Source organism: Sinocyclocheilus grahami, unplaced genomic scaffold (assembly GCF_001515645.1).
Source record: "Sinocyclocheilus grahami isolate Dianchi unplaced genomic scaffold, SAMN03320097.WGS_v1.1 scaffold1578.1, whole genome shotgun sequence".
NCBI lineage: Eukaryota > Metazoa > Chordata > Actinopteri > Cypriniformes > Cyprinidae > Sinocyclocheilus > Sinocyclocheilus grahami.
This window is the reverse complement of record NW_015506757.1, coordinates 118,873-131,177: the sequence shown is the minus strand read 5'-3', so window position 1 is coordinate 131,177 and position 12,305 is coordinate 118,873. Positions and strand designations below refer to the sequence as shown.

Sequence of the window (12,305 nt, the reverse complement as noted above, 5' to 3'; positions counted from 1 at the left end):
AAAGACAATGGCATGACACTTTCATGTCAAATCAAGATTTATTAATACAGGAGTGTAATATTAATATTAAAACAATAATACAATTGTGGGATGAAGATGTCAGAGCAAGTTGTGCACGCCAGGACCAGGTTGAGAAGACTTGCAAGGGAATCACTAGAAGAAATAGTAATACAGTGACAGGTGGGTGGGGCTTGTGTTGAGTAAGAAGGAAATATGTGCTTTAATATGATCTATAGAGTTTACAGTATATGCAAAATAAGTGCATTGGAGTTGATGTGCAGCTGAGGTAGACATGACAAATATATAATAGAAATGCCTGATTTCAGTGACATCTCCAATTGGCTTTTGCAGACCTGCGACTGCTGATCTTTTAGAATCAATATCCATTTTATTTGATGCTATAACAGAAAAAAGCTGTCTATGTCTCTGAAAATGTCAGCGCAAGTTCAAAACCATCATGAGGGACACGTCGTCCCCAGAGTAGTGGTCAATCCTTATGGGTTTTCAATGACCAGTTCTGAAACATTAACATTCCTCCGCCCGCACCTTCCAAGTATTGCACCAATTTTCACTTTGTTTGGATTTTTGAATGCATCACTTTTCTAGCATACCTGGTGACTGAGACTCAACTCAAGATACTGAGGTCAAAACAACATGAGCTAATTGGCTATATTGCCCAATCACTATAGGGTATATAGGGAAATTCTTATAAGAGCGGGATATTGGTTGATTGGTTATATGATATTGGGGCAGTATATCGCTTGGGTTTAGACACTACAATATAACTACCATGTTCGAAATGACTGTTATGTACATTATTTACAATATGAATAATTTATTAGGCACCAGACACATCATTACATGACATACCTGAGCCTCTGCTGTCTTAAATTTAAATCTTAAGCACTTAAGTTAAAACGTTAGACTCTTGTAAAATGTGAAAGTGGGGACAGATGTACAAAAGTAGAAAATTTGATCCAGCTGTGCGTAAGTACGCTTTCCTTGCGACAGCACAGTGTATAGGCCAATATTGCCTAAAATAATCAAATAATAACGATATCTTGAAATAATGTAAAATCTTGTAAATCTGTCCATGTATCCTGTACCGCATTTCCTTATTTTACATGATAATTGTGGGTCTTGATCATACTATTCTCCAGCATCATTGTGTTATGAAACTACATATTATCATGCAACAAATAAAATCCTATCTGCTGCTATAAAGATTGTCAAACAACTGACATTCAAAAACGTGTTATATGAAGCAACTTAAGCCTACTTTATGCATATCACATTTATGCACATCACAGTGTTTTGGATTAAGGGATATCCACAGGGATATGGGTCTTCAAATTTGATTGCAGTTATAATTAACATTATTAATGCTACATACAAAGAATCGCATATATAAGAATTGCATATAGTAGCAAACCGGCATTAATTGATCATCTGTTTCTGAGATTCTGACTTGCAAATTCCTGATGTTCCCAATTACGAATCATAATTAATATGCTTGAGCAGTCTAGAGTTCTTTTATGCTTTGCTACCAGGGAATCAGAGCTGGCATAAACTCTGACTCTGGGAACATGCTCACCGTAGACGCTCTTCAATGCACCGAAGCTGCAATATTTTTTTGGCAGCAGCCTGCGTTCTTTCTCAGATCTGCAGTCAGTGCTTGTAGAGAAGGTCTGCTGTGGGTCGTGTGATATGCTGTTACACATGGATGGACTCCACTCATGGATTCCCCAAGTTCTCTGGAACTCAAAACCATTCCTCTATACTACAGAAAACTATTTAGGCTTGTCCTAATCTTTCTGCATTTAAAACTTGTTCAGGTTAAGTTTCTGAGGGCTGGCAGACTTGTAGCCCAAGCTTTATAAGTTGTAATGTAACGAAGCATACATCGTTAGCGTGTAAGTAGTGGTGAGGTGGGTAACAGTGAGAAATGTACACCATATGCCAAAAATGTGGTCACCAGTGGCATAAACTGGATGCATATTTAAGCTGTCTTTAATTATGGCAGACTGATGCCCCTCAAAGTAACAAACTGAACCACAACTGTAACTTTCTCACACAAGCAAAAATGACTGAAGTTTGAGATAGACTGAGTTTACACAATAGCTGAATGCCCTCTTCTGGATACTGTGAACATTGCATAGAAAATCACGTGTGAACTGAATGAAAATGTATTCTAGTATAATTTATAATAAATGCATCAGCTGAACTTTAGAGTGCTTTTTGACTCACTTATAAGACTTAAGTACGTTTTTATGTGTATTTTCAAAATGACTTGCGTTGAAATGTGGTTAAAGTTTAGTGTTGAATGTATTGACAAAAATGTATGGTATACTAAAATATACTTTAATGTAATTTCTATTGAAATTTGTATGTCACGTATTTAAATATATATGTTGTAACAATGTTGTAATGATGGAGATGCAATTTAGTATATTTAAAATATACTAACTTTATATGTAATATTGAATAACACTATGGTTAAAAACAATCATATGTGCTTTAGGATGTTAGTCAACACATCAAAATAAGTGTATTTCTTTAAAACATGATGAAAGATTATTAAAACATGATTTAAAATGTACTTTAAAGCTAAAATTGACATTATTACAAAGTTCACTTTTTAAAAGTGTGCTTACAAATAGTCATAAGTACACTTAAGTGGGCCTTTATTTCAATAATATTATATCATCTGCGTGTACAGCTTATGTACATGCGCACACACACACATACTTTTATGACCTGAATGTGCCGCACATTCACTCATTGTCTGTTTAGGATTAGAATAATAAAAAAGTGTATTTTGTTAACAGATTACTTGATAAAAATAACAATAGGAACTATATTGAATACTTTACTGAATTTATAAAAAGGCAGTGCTTTGCATATATAAGTTGTAAGTATAGGTTTAATGCAAGTATCTGCTTTATTGCAGGTACTACCTGAAGGAGTCCAAAGGAAGCAGAAGGTGGTTAATATTTCTGGAGGGTAAGTGTGAAGCGTTCAATCATCAGAATAACTTCGGTAGAATTCAGACTATATTTTCACAGCATTGTGTGTATCTGCCAGGAAGATCATGTAAGACACTTGTCTCTCTATCTCTGCAGGTGGCTGGTACTGCTTCAACAAAGAGAACTGTGACAGCAGATACGAGACCATGAGGAGGCTCATGAGCTCCTCCAAATGGCCACAAACTAAGACAGGTTAGAAATGCCAACAGTCTTTCAACTGAAACTCCATTTCTAATAATATTACTATAAAGGCTTATTCACACCCAGATCAAAATTCTTGGCGCAATAAACACACATAAACTAGATTTCAAAATGAGACTATTCTAATTTCTGTTATTTTGTATAATTTCATAATGTATGTCTTTATTTTAACTTTAGGCACAGGAATACTGTCTTCACTTCCAGAGGAAAACCCACACTGGTGGAATGCCAACATGGTGTGAGTATCCCACTATGTTTGTGTTAAAGAGAAGTAAATATTCTGTTACTTCTTCCTATTTAGGTGATTTTCATAAAGATTTTGGACCTAAATTTTTTTTTATCACTTTTTAGGTTCATCCCATATTGCTCAAGTGATGTATGGAGTGGAGCCACACCAAAAACTGATCAAAGTAAGACAACTTACATAACAGATGATACATTCACTAATATGGTATACACAGCTTACAATGCACGGATGAAATTTCACTTTAACCTGAGAGAAAAATAAGAATATTTTATGATTTTGAAAAAATTAATAAATAAACAAAAGTTTACAGACAAAATAAGAAATATTAACTTTTTGTTAACATTTATAGGTAACTGCTTTGTACAAAAGATTTTGTTTTGTCCATAATTTCCATTCAGATCATTCTCAATTATGCCGAATAACATGGACAATCCAATTTTGCCCAAGCGTGTGGATTTAATGCTAGCTCAAGTGTAAATTCATGAAATTCATACGATTTATTCATAATAATTTAAGTTGTAATGAAAAATGTACTAAATATGACAGGAATGTCATATTTACAATCCCACATGCTTGTAAAGCGCATTGGGTGTACAACAATACACAATAAAGCGCTATATAAATACATCATTCATTCATTCAGGAATACTAAATAAGATATTTTCACTTTTATAATTTAATTATAAATATAATTTAATAAGATTTTTAACTAGTGGTCTCAGAATTTTTTGATAGATGTTTCTTTTGCTCACCAAGGCTGCATTTTGTTACGAGGCGAACGAGACATGAGACTTGCGGATCCATTTGCAAAGCTTTAATAGGAGACAGAGACGTGGTCATAAAACAGGCATGGGTCAGACAATGGCAAACAGGTATATTGAGGGCAAGACAGAAGAGTAATCCAAAACAGGCGTGGTCGATAAGCGGCTAACAATATCCAGAGGGCTTGACATGAGGGGTAGTCCAATAACACGAGCTAGAGTCCAAGCGAGGTGCAAACACAGTCCGAAACAGCAGGCAAAGGGTTAACTTAAGATAAACAGGCAAAAATCAGGTACCAGGAAATCAGAAAACACGGCGAGACTAGACTAAGACTGGAACTAGAAACTAACACAGGGGAAAAGGCTCCGTAAAGTAGCTATCACACGATGAGCGATCAGCGCTAAACAATACTTGGCAGTTTGAAAGGGATCAGAGTGAGTGTTATATCAGTGCAATGGATGATGGGATATGTAGTCCAGGATGACATGCAACAGTGTGTGCAGTGCAAGAGTCAATGTAATGGAAGGGTGACCTCTGGTGGTGAGTGAATTGAAGTTCATAGACCGGATTCGTGACACATTTATTTGAACAGTCAGTAAATCAGTAAATAACAGCAATATTGTGAAATATTTTTAAATAAAAATTAATTATTTAAAAAAAAAAGATATATATAAAACATTTATTAAGGTGGTAGCAAAGCTGAATTTTCAGCATCATTACTCCCGTCTTCAGTGTTACATGATCCTTTAGAAATCATTCTAGTATGCTGATTTGCTGCTCAAAAAAACATTTCGTAAAGAGGTAATATGATGCGATTTCAATTTTTCATTTCTCTTTGGAGTGTTACAAGCTCTTGGTGCATAAAGAAGATCTGTAAAGTTGCAAAGACTAAAGTCTCAAATCCAAAGAGATATTCTTTATAAAAGTTACGAGTTAACCACGCCTACCTAAAATGGCTCCTGGGAGAGTAGACTACAATGCCGGCTGTTCTGACTCACAGTCTGTAAGTACGTTTTCATTTAAAGGATTTGCCACTGATGATTCAAACGCGAGTTTTGGGCAGTGTGGAGTAGCACTTGTTGTTTGTCATTTCTCCGATCACAAATGCAGACATGGTTTCATGTTTACGCAATGCAACGCAGCGCGTAAAAGGACAGTATAAGTCATTATAATCCGTAACTATGTCCCCACTGGATGCAACAAATGCCTCGTTTGTAATGGGTTTTATTGGTTTTGTCTGGTCGTGCCGGGAGACGGCATCACAGTATGGTAAGGGGCGTAACATTTCCGTCACACGCTTGAGGTATTTGGCCAATCATAACGCACTGGATAGCTGGACAAGACGGGGCATAGAGGAGAAACAGTAATGTACAGTATGTGGAAAATAATGTGTTTTTTTTATACCTTAAACCATATAAACACATTTCATTACACCAAATACACAAAATAATGTTCTTTTTAGCAACATCATATGACCCCTTTAATTTCAGTGTTGAAAACTGTTGTGCTGCTTCATATTTTTCATATCAAATGCTCTGCATTTTTTGAAACAGAAATCAGTTGTAACATAACAAATGTCTTTATTGTCACTTTTGACCAAATTAATGCATCATTGCTGAATAAAAGTTATATATATTTTTTTTAATCGTAATGACCCAAAACATTTGATTATTATATCAAAGTATCAATATATTACCACTTGATTCCATCACCAACACGTATAAGTTAGTTAGCACTAGCTGTCATTAAATTGTTGTTTTTTTATGTACAGATGACTATGCGTTCATGGGTTCACTGATCATAAAGGAAGTTGTAAAGGACCTGCTAACAAAGGGTCTGGACAATGCTAAGATACTGCTGTTATCTGGAAGCAGGTGAGTCCACATTGCAGACCATGGTTTATGAGTTTGATATGCATGACTGATGTTGACTAAATTTATGTGTCTTGTCCACAGTGCGGGTGGCACTGGGGTGTTGCTGAACGTGGACCCAGTATCTGAGCTCCTGGAGGAGTTGGGTCACACAAACATCCAGGTCAGGGGTCTGTCCGACTCTGGCTGGTTCTTGGACAACAAACAATACCGCTGCACTGACTGTGTGGACACCATCAACTGTGCCCCCACAGAGGTCATCAAGAGAGGAATCAAGTAAGAATATTACATTTTTATTACCGTATAAAAAAATGTATTTTGGTCCCCATTGACTTTTTTCCATACCCACATTCTTCAAAATAGAAAAAAGAAACTCATGCAGGTTTGGAACAATTTGAGGTTGAGTGAATGATGACAGAATTTTCATTTTTGGGTGAATTTTCACTATCCATTTAAGGATGGTCACATTAGTTTATGCTGTCAGAGAACATTGCTTTTAATGGTGATGGTGTGTTGCAAGGATTTGGAGGGGGAAAAAATGTGGAAGTGATGCTCAGTATGATGAAAAGTTCGAATAAGAAATGAGAATTTCAGAGAGGTGGGTCATGCAGTTCTTGTAGAAATCTGATTTGCACATGTTCTCAAAGACATATCTTCGCTCCACTACAGTATAACTAAAAGTGACTATATAACAAAAGGGCAGTGCTGCATAACTTTTCATTTCTGACACCAGCTTGTTATGGAGAAGAAAGTCAGGCAGTAGGTTTTTAAACAGCCATTCAGACTTTTTTTTTAATCTGTTATTCTGTTTATCAGACAGCAACAAATACAAGAGCACAGAGACAAGAGAGCTGGGTCTGGATTCTTCCTTTGCTATTCACTGTCGCTTAGCAAAATACTCTGTTTATAAGCGCCACCACGTTGTAGCTTTATGTAACAGCAGCGGCTCAGGGCATGTGACCCTAAGTGCAAATCTTTTTGGTCGGTCAGCTTTTTTCACAGTGCCATGGAAAATAGATTAGAAAACCATCACATTGGCGACATGCAAATGTTTTTGCAAATTGACATTGAATATTCAACTTGGTGTGAACAGTCTTTCAAACACAAATAGCATTCCATGATTACCTTTTTCTTCATATACATGTGAACTTGACTGAATTAGTCATTTAGGAATGTATCTATCTTTTCTTTTTTGACAGATACTGGGGCGGTGTGGTACCTGAGCGATGCCGACAGGCTTATGAAGGAAAAGAATGGAACTGCTTCTTTGGATATAAAGTTTATCCTACCATTAAACGTGAGTATAGGACATACAAGGCACCAGCCACAGCCAGCCACATTTTAACTAGTTCCTTACAGACACTGTTGAGTTTGTTTATTTTTTGTTAACTCGGTGTGATGTTTCTTTGTCACAGGCCCTGTGTTCATAGTGCAGTGGCTGTTCGATGAAGCCCAGCTAACAGTAGACAACATTCATCTGACGGGACAGCCCGTTCAAGAGGGCCAATGGCGTTATATTCAGAATCTGGGGACTGAGCTGAGGAACACTCTGAAGGATGTCCCGTAAGTTTGACGTGCCCTTCAGAGACTCTCATTGTGAACAAAGCATTCGTTTTTGTTTGACGTGAATACATTTTTTTGCTGTTTCTAATGCTCTACTTCTTACCTTCAGCGCCATGTTTGCTCCAGCTTGCCTTTCGCATGAATTCATAACAAGAAAGTAAGTGATCTCTTTGAATTTTGTATATCTCGACTAGTTCAGGAGTATATTTATACTGTATTTTACCACTTTTCTAGTTATTTAAATGAAGTTCAAATAGTTATTTCCCCATTAACTTAAATGATGGCTTTGTTGATTTCCATTAATGACATGAATGGGATGCTCATTGACTAGCTCTTCCCTCTTGTGTTTGTTATAGTTACTGGACTGACGTTCACGTCAAAGGCACGTCTCTACCCAGAGCGCTCCACTGCTGGGACCGCAGTCTACAAGAAAACAGCCGAAATAATAAATCCCCTCCCAAAGGCTGTCCCGTGCACTTGATCGACAGCTGTCCGTGGCCTCACTGCAACCCGACGTGCCCAACGATCCGAGATCAGTCAACGGGACAGGAGATGAACGTTATCCAGTTCCTCATGCACATGGGCTTTGACGTGCAGAAGATGGCCCATCAGCAAGGCATGGACCCAAGCAAGCTACTGGGCATGCTCAGCAGCGGCAGCTAAATATCGTGGAAGAACTCGCTCCCGGTTGGGACCGTGCTTCCCATCAGTCCGTTTGATACCTCCAACCCCATACCCACTTTACCCACCTCGGCTTTGACCTCAGGCTGAGCCTGCCTTTAGTCAGGGCTCTGTGCCAACTCTCTTGGGGCTTCCATCTCCAGATCCCCTCATTTGGTTTCAGTTGGTGTCCATTTTGCTCCAGTCTATACTATTATCACTGAGCAGCTTGGAGATGGTGGAGACGCCCAAAACAGAGATTTGGAATGGAGCCCTTGTCAGATCCACCTCAGTTAAACCATGGGCTGCTGACTGTTTAAAGGTTCCCAATACAACACAGTACAAGTGAAAGTACTGAAGAACCATGTAACCAGGACAAGGTACACCTGCATCTTTGCTATTAATTTATCTTTTGGTCATAAAAGTATCACGAATGTAATCCAGTTTTACGGATCTTCAGCATTGTTGTTTGCTTTGTGTTTTTTATTATCTTATTTTCATTTTTTACCAATATATTTAGCCACAGTTTATTAGAGTTGTATATGTCCATTCAGTGGAAGAAAATACAGAGAGCGAGAGAACAGAGATTATCGATTATAGAGTTTATAATCTGTATCACATATTATAGAGTTTATGAAGTACATGTAAAATATGTAGATCTACTCAAGAATCTTAAAAACAGGAATTTCAGAACAGACAGACACTGGATCACCTGCTCTAACCCCAACACCATTCTTGGGGTTGTGATAAAATATGTCATAATAATAGTGTTTTAAGGAATAGTAATAGCCTTATAATAAATTCTGTTACCATTTACTATCTCCCATGCCATTTCAAACATTATTTATTTCTTCAGTAAAACACAACTGGAGAGCTTTTCAAAAATGTCCAAGCTTCTGGTTTTGATACCATCAAAGTTTATGGTCATTTATTCTGCCAAAAACCATGAGGACATAATGGCGCCATGAAAGTATCATATTAGTCCATATGATCAATACAATACAGAGTTCTGGCATGAAACTCTAGATGGCGCAGTCCGATAGGTCTAACTCAACCTGACCTAAAAGACATCATTATCACATGGCACAGCTGATTGGTTCTCTCCTGTGTCAGCAGCCAATGAGCTCGCTGCTCAACATTCAAATATATGACTAGTGCTTGCTTTAGCAGTTTGCAACGTGCTTCAGAAACCCTCCACCTTCCCCAGCTCCACCTGTATAGATCTGCTACGAGGTGATTCATGTATGTTATATGGGGGTTATTCCATGTATGTTATATGTGCAGCAGCAGTATTTCTTACATGCTCACAGCAGCATGTTGTGGATGATTGGCAGTAGCAAGTCTCTGTACTTGCTCTGATGCAGCAGCAGCAGCTTAGCAGAACTATTCCTCCAAGACCAAACACATTAACGTTGTCATGTACATTACTATGCCAATCCCTCCGAGAGTAGTCATGACAGAAATACATTTCAAGTCTTCTGAAGCCATTCATGCCATAGCTCTCACATCTCATTTGCGATCAAGTGGACACAAAACAACCATCAGTGACTTTTACCTGAACTCAAGTGTGAATGACAGTTGTGAGCCCTAGCACTAAAATCTGAATATGTATCATGGTGTGGATGAAAAATCCATACCACGGAAGTAATGACATGGACTACTTTTGGAAGAATTCTGAAGCAGTATAAATCCACTTGTGCTTGTATACAAAAACACAAGATTGGACGTTGTTGAAATTTCTTAAACTACATGAGGGTGAGTAAATGATGTCAGAATTTTTAGGTGAACTATTTCTCTATGGTACCAAATGTATAGGTGCTCACAAATCCTGGATGAAATGCTAATTCCAGAAAACAGATCCTCCTTTTCATAGTCACATTCCAGGCACACGTTATCCTGAATGTGACCCTGCTACTCAGGTCGGTCCCTATGCCTTTTTGGTGTACTTTCAGTTGAACTCATTCACATTGTATTAAAATGGGGATTTCACTCATTTCACTGTGTATGTAGAAACTCTTGGGACATATTTTTCTTAGTATCTTAATGGTAAAATAAGCAAAATTACACTGTTTGAGTGCTATTCCCCTTTGTGTAATAAACCACCATTGTACTGACTGGACAGTAAGGCGATTGATCACAGTTTTATCAATGCAAATCCTCACTCGATTGGGAGAGGGTATTGTGCTCATTATCTATGTATAGGTTTTCTTAACAGCTGACTCCTTTGTGAGTACTTTTGTCAAATGAAGACACTCTAGACTGTTAAAATATTTAATAGAAAAGTACTTTTTTAATATAACTTTTTTTGTAGCGGTCTCATGAAAAATAATAAAAACAAATAAATCAACCAAAAGAAACGAAAACAACAGAGATGTGAAGGTATTACTAATTGCTATTTTGTTCTGTAACATATTTGATATATCTGAAACTCAATCTACATTGGTAAATTGCATATTTATTTTGTTATGTAAATCGTATTTATAATGCTATTTTCACAGAGAAGTGATTCTTTGTAAATTGTAAATAATGATGTTTTTTCGTGTGTTGAATGCATGTATGTTTCCATGAAAGAACACATTACAGTTATTTCAAAGAAACGTTCAGTATCGCCTTTTCATTTTAGACACATTTAAAGCCCAAAGCCTCCCTGCCGACCTCATGGAGTTACTGAATTAGGAATCATGATACTTTAACATCAATCATCAATCATATTTTATATTCACAACATTACAGGACTATTTCTGTCAGGAATTGATTGGAGGGTGAGATGTGGATTCAAGACTAGTATTGGGATAATGCATTACAAGTAATGCAAGTTACAGTATGTAATCAGATTACTTTTTGCAAGTAACTAGTGAAGTAATACATTACTTTTTAATTTCAGGAAAAAAAAAATATTTGAGTTACTTTTTCAAATACGTAATGCCAGTTACTTTGTTTTCCCATTTACTGACTGTCTCCATGTTGAGAGAAATTGGGAGTAAGTGCAGAGGAATTGTGTGTGCTTAGTTCTAGACTAAATGTGAACATGCATTAACTCATCTCACCTGCACAAAAACAGATTCAGTATTCCTCAAAATTACTACAAACAGTTAAATGCAAACTTAGAATATGACACAAACATGCAATAATTAAATATGCTAAATAACACAAATATCCTTTATGGATTTAATCCCATTTTACTATCGAATTGCCTTTGTTGCTGACCTTCAATGACCCAATTCAACCATAATAAGCAAAAATGACTTTAGATAAACATAACATTTGTATTTCTTTTTTTATTGCTGAAGAGTGTTGAACGATCTTCTCCTTTGTCCTATTCTTAATGCAATGTGAGCACAGCTGAAAGCTTTGTTTTGAGCTGCGCTCTCTATTGTACAGATGTGAATTTACATTTCTTTTAGCCTGAGGCTTATTCATTTCACTTTTAGTGTGAAAGGACTTTTACATTTGCCAAAAATAGAACTTTTTATTTTAAAAACAAGCAAGCCCAGCTCAGATTAAAAAAGTAACGCAAAAGTAACGTAATACATTAACGAAGTAACTAAGTAATGTAATTAGTTACTTTTTAAGGGAGTAACACAATATTGTAATGCATTACTTTTAAAGGGGTGGTTGATTGCGATTTCACTTTTTCAAAGCAAAGCTGAAAAGCTGAAAGTTCAATGCAAACGGAGATATCGTCTTTTAAAATTCTGGCAGTCGAATGCGATTTTCATGCGCATCTCGTCAGAAAAGCCGCTCCTGTGATTAGTAGTAAATCTCCAGCACGTGCGTTCAGATGGAGCGGCATGTACTACACAGAGCCGTAGTTCACTGACAAGCTACACAAAATCGCGTTCAAAATCGGCAATGAATCGCCTTGCGATTATAAACGCGATTTTGTGTAGCTTGTCAGTGAACTAGGCATCACAATATGGTAAGGGGTGTAACAATTCCGTCACATGCTTGAGGTATTCGGCCAAGCACTGGATA

The 12,305-nt window shown here is 37.0% G+C and overlaps 1 protein-coding gene across 1 annotated transcript in view; it reads left to right on the top strand.

Annotated features, from left to right (window-relative positions):
- notum1a (notum, palmitoleoyl-protein carboxylesterase a) overlaps positions 1-8,585 on the top strand; it is a 13,405-nt gene extending 4,820 nt beyond the window's left edge. Inside the window, exons 2-11 of the mRNA XM_016257618.1 lie at positions 2,954-3,003; positions 3,123-3,218; positions 3,405-3,465; positions 3,579-3,637; positions 6,008-6,110; positions 6,192-6,383; positions 7,307-7,404; positions 7,523-7,670; positions 7,780-7,827; positions 8,027-8,585. Coding sequence (XP_016113104.1) covers positions 2,954-3,003; positions 3,123-3,218; positions 3,405-3,465; positions 3,579-3,637; positions 6,008-6,110; positions 6,192-6,383; positions 7,307-7,404; positions 7,523-7,670; positions 7,780-7,827; positions 8,027-8,333 — 1,162 coding nt within the window. The 3' untranslated portion in view covers positions 8,334-8,585. The remainder of the gene's footprint in view (positions 1-2,953; positions 3,004-3,122; positions 3,219-3,404; positions 3,466-3,578; positions 3,638-6,007; positions 6,111-6,191; positions 6,384-7,306; positions 7,405-7,522; positions 7,671-7,779; positions 7,828-8,026) is intronic.
- Positions 8,586-12,305: the final 3,720 nt, after the last annotated feature.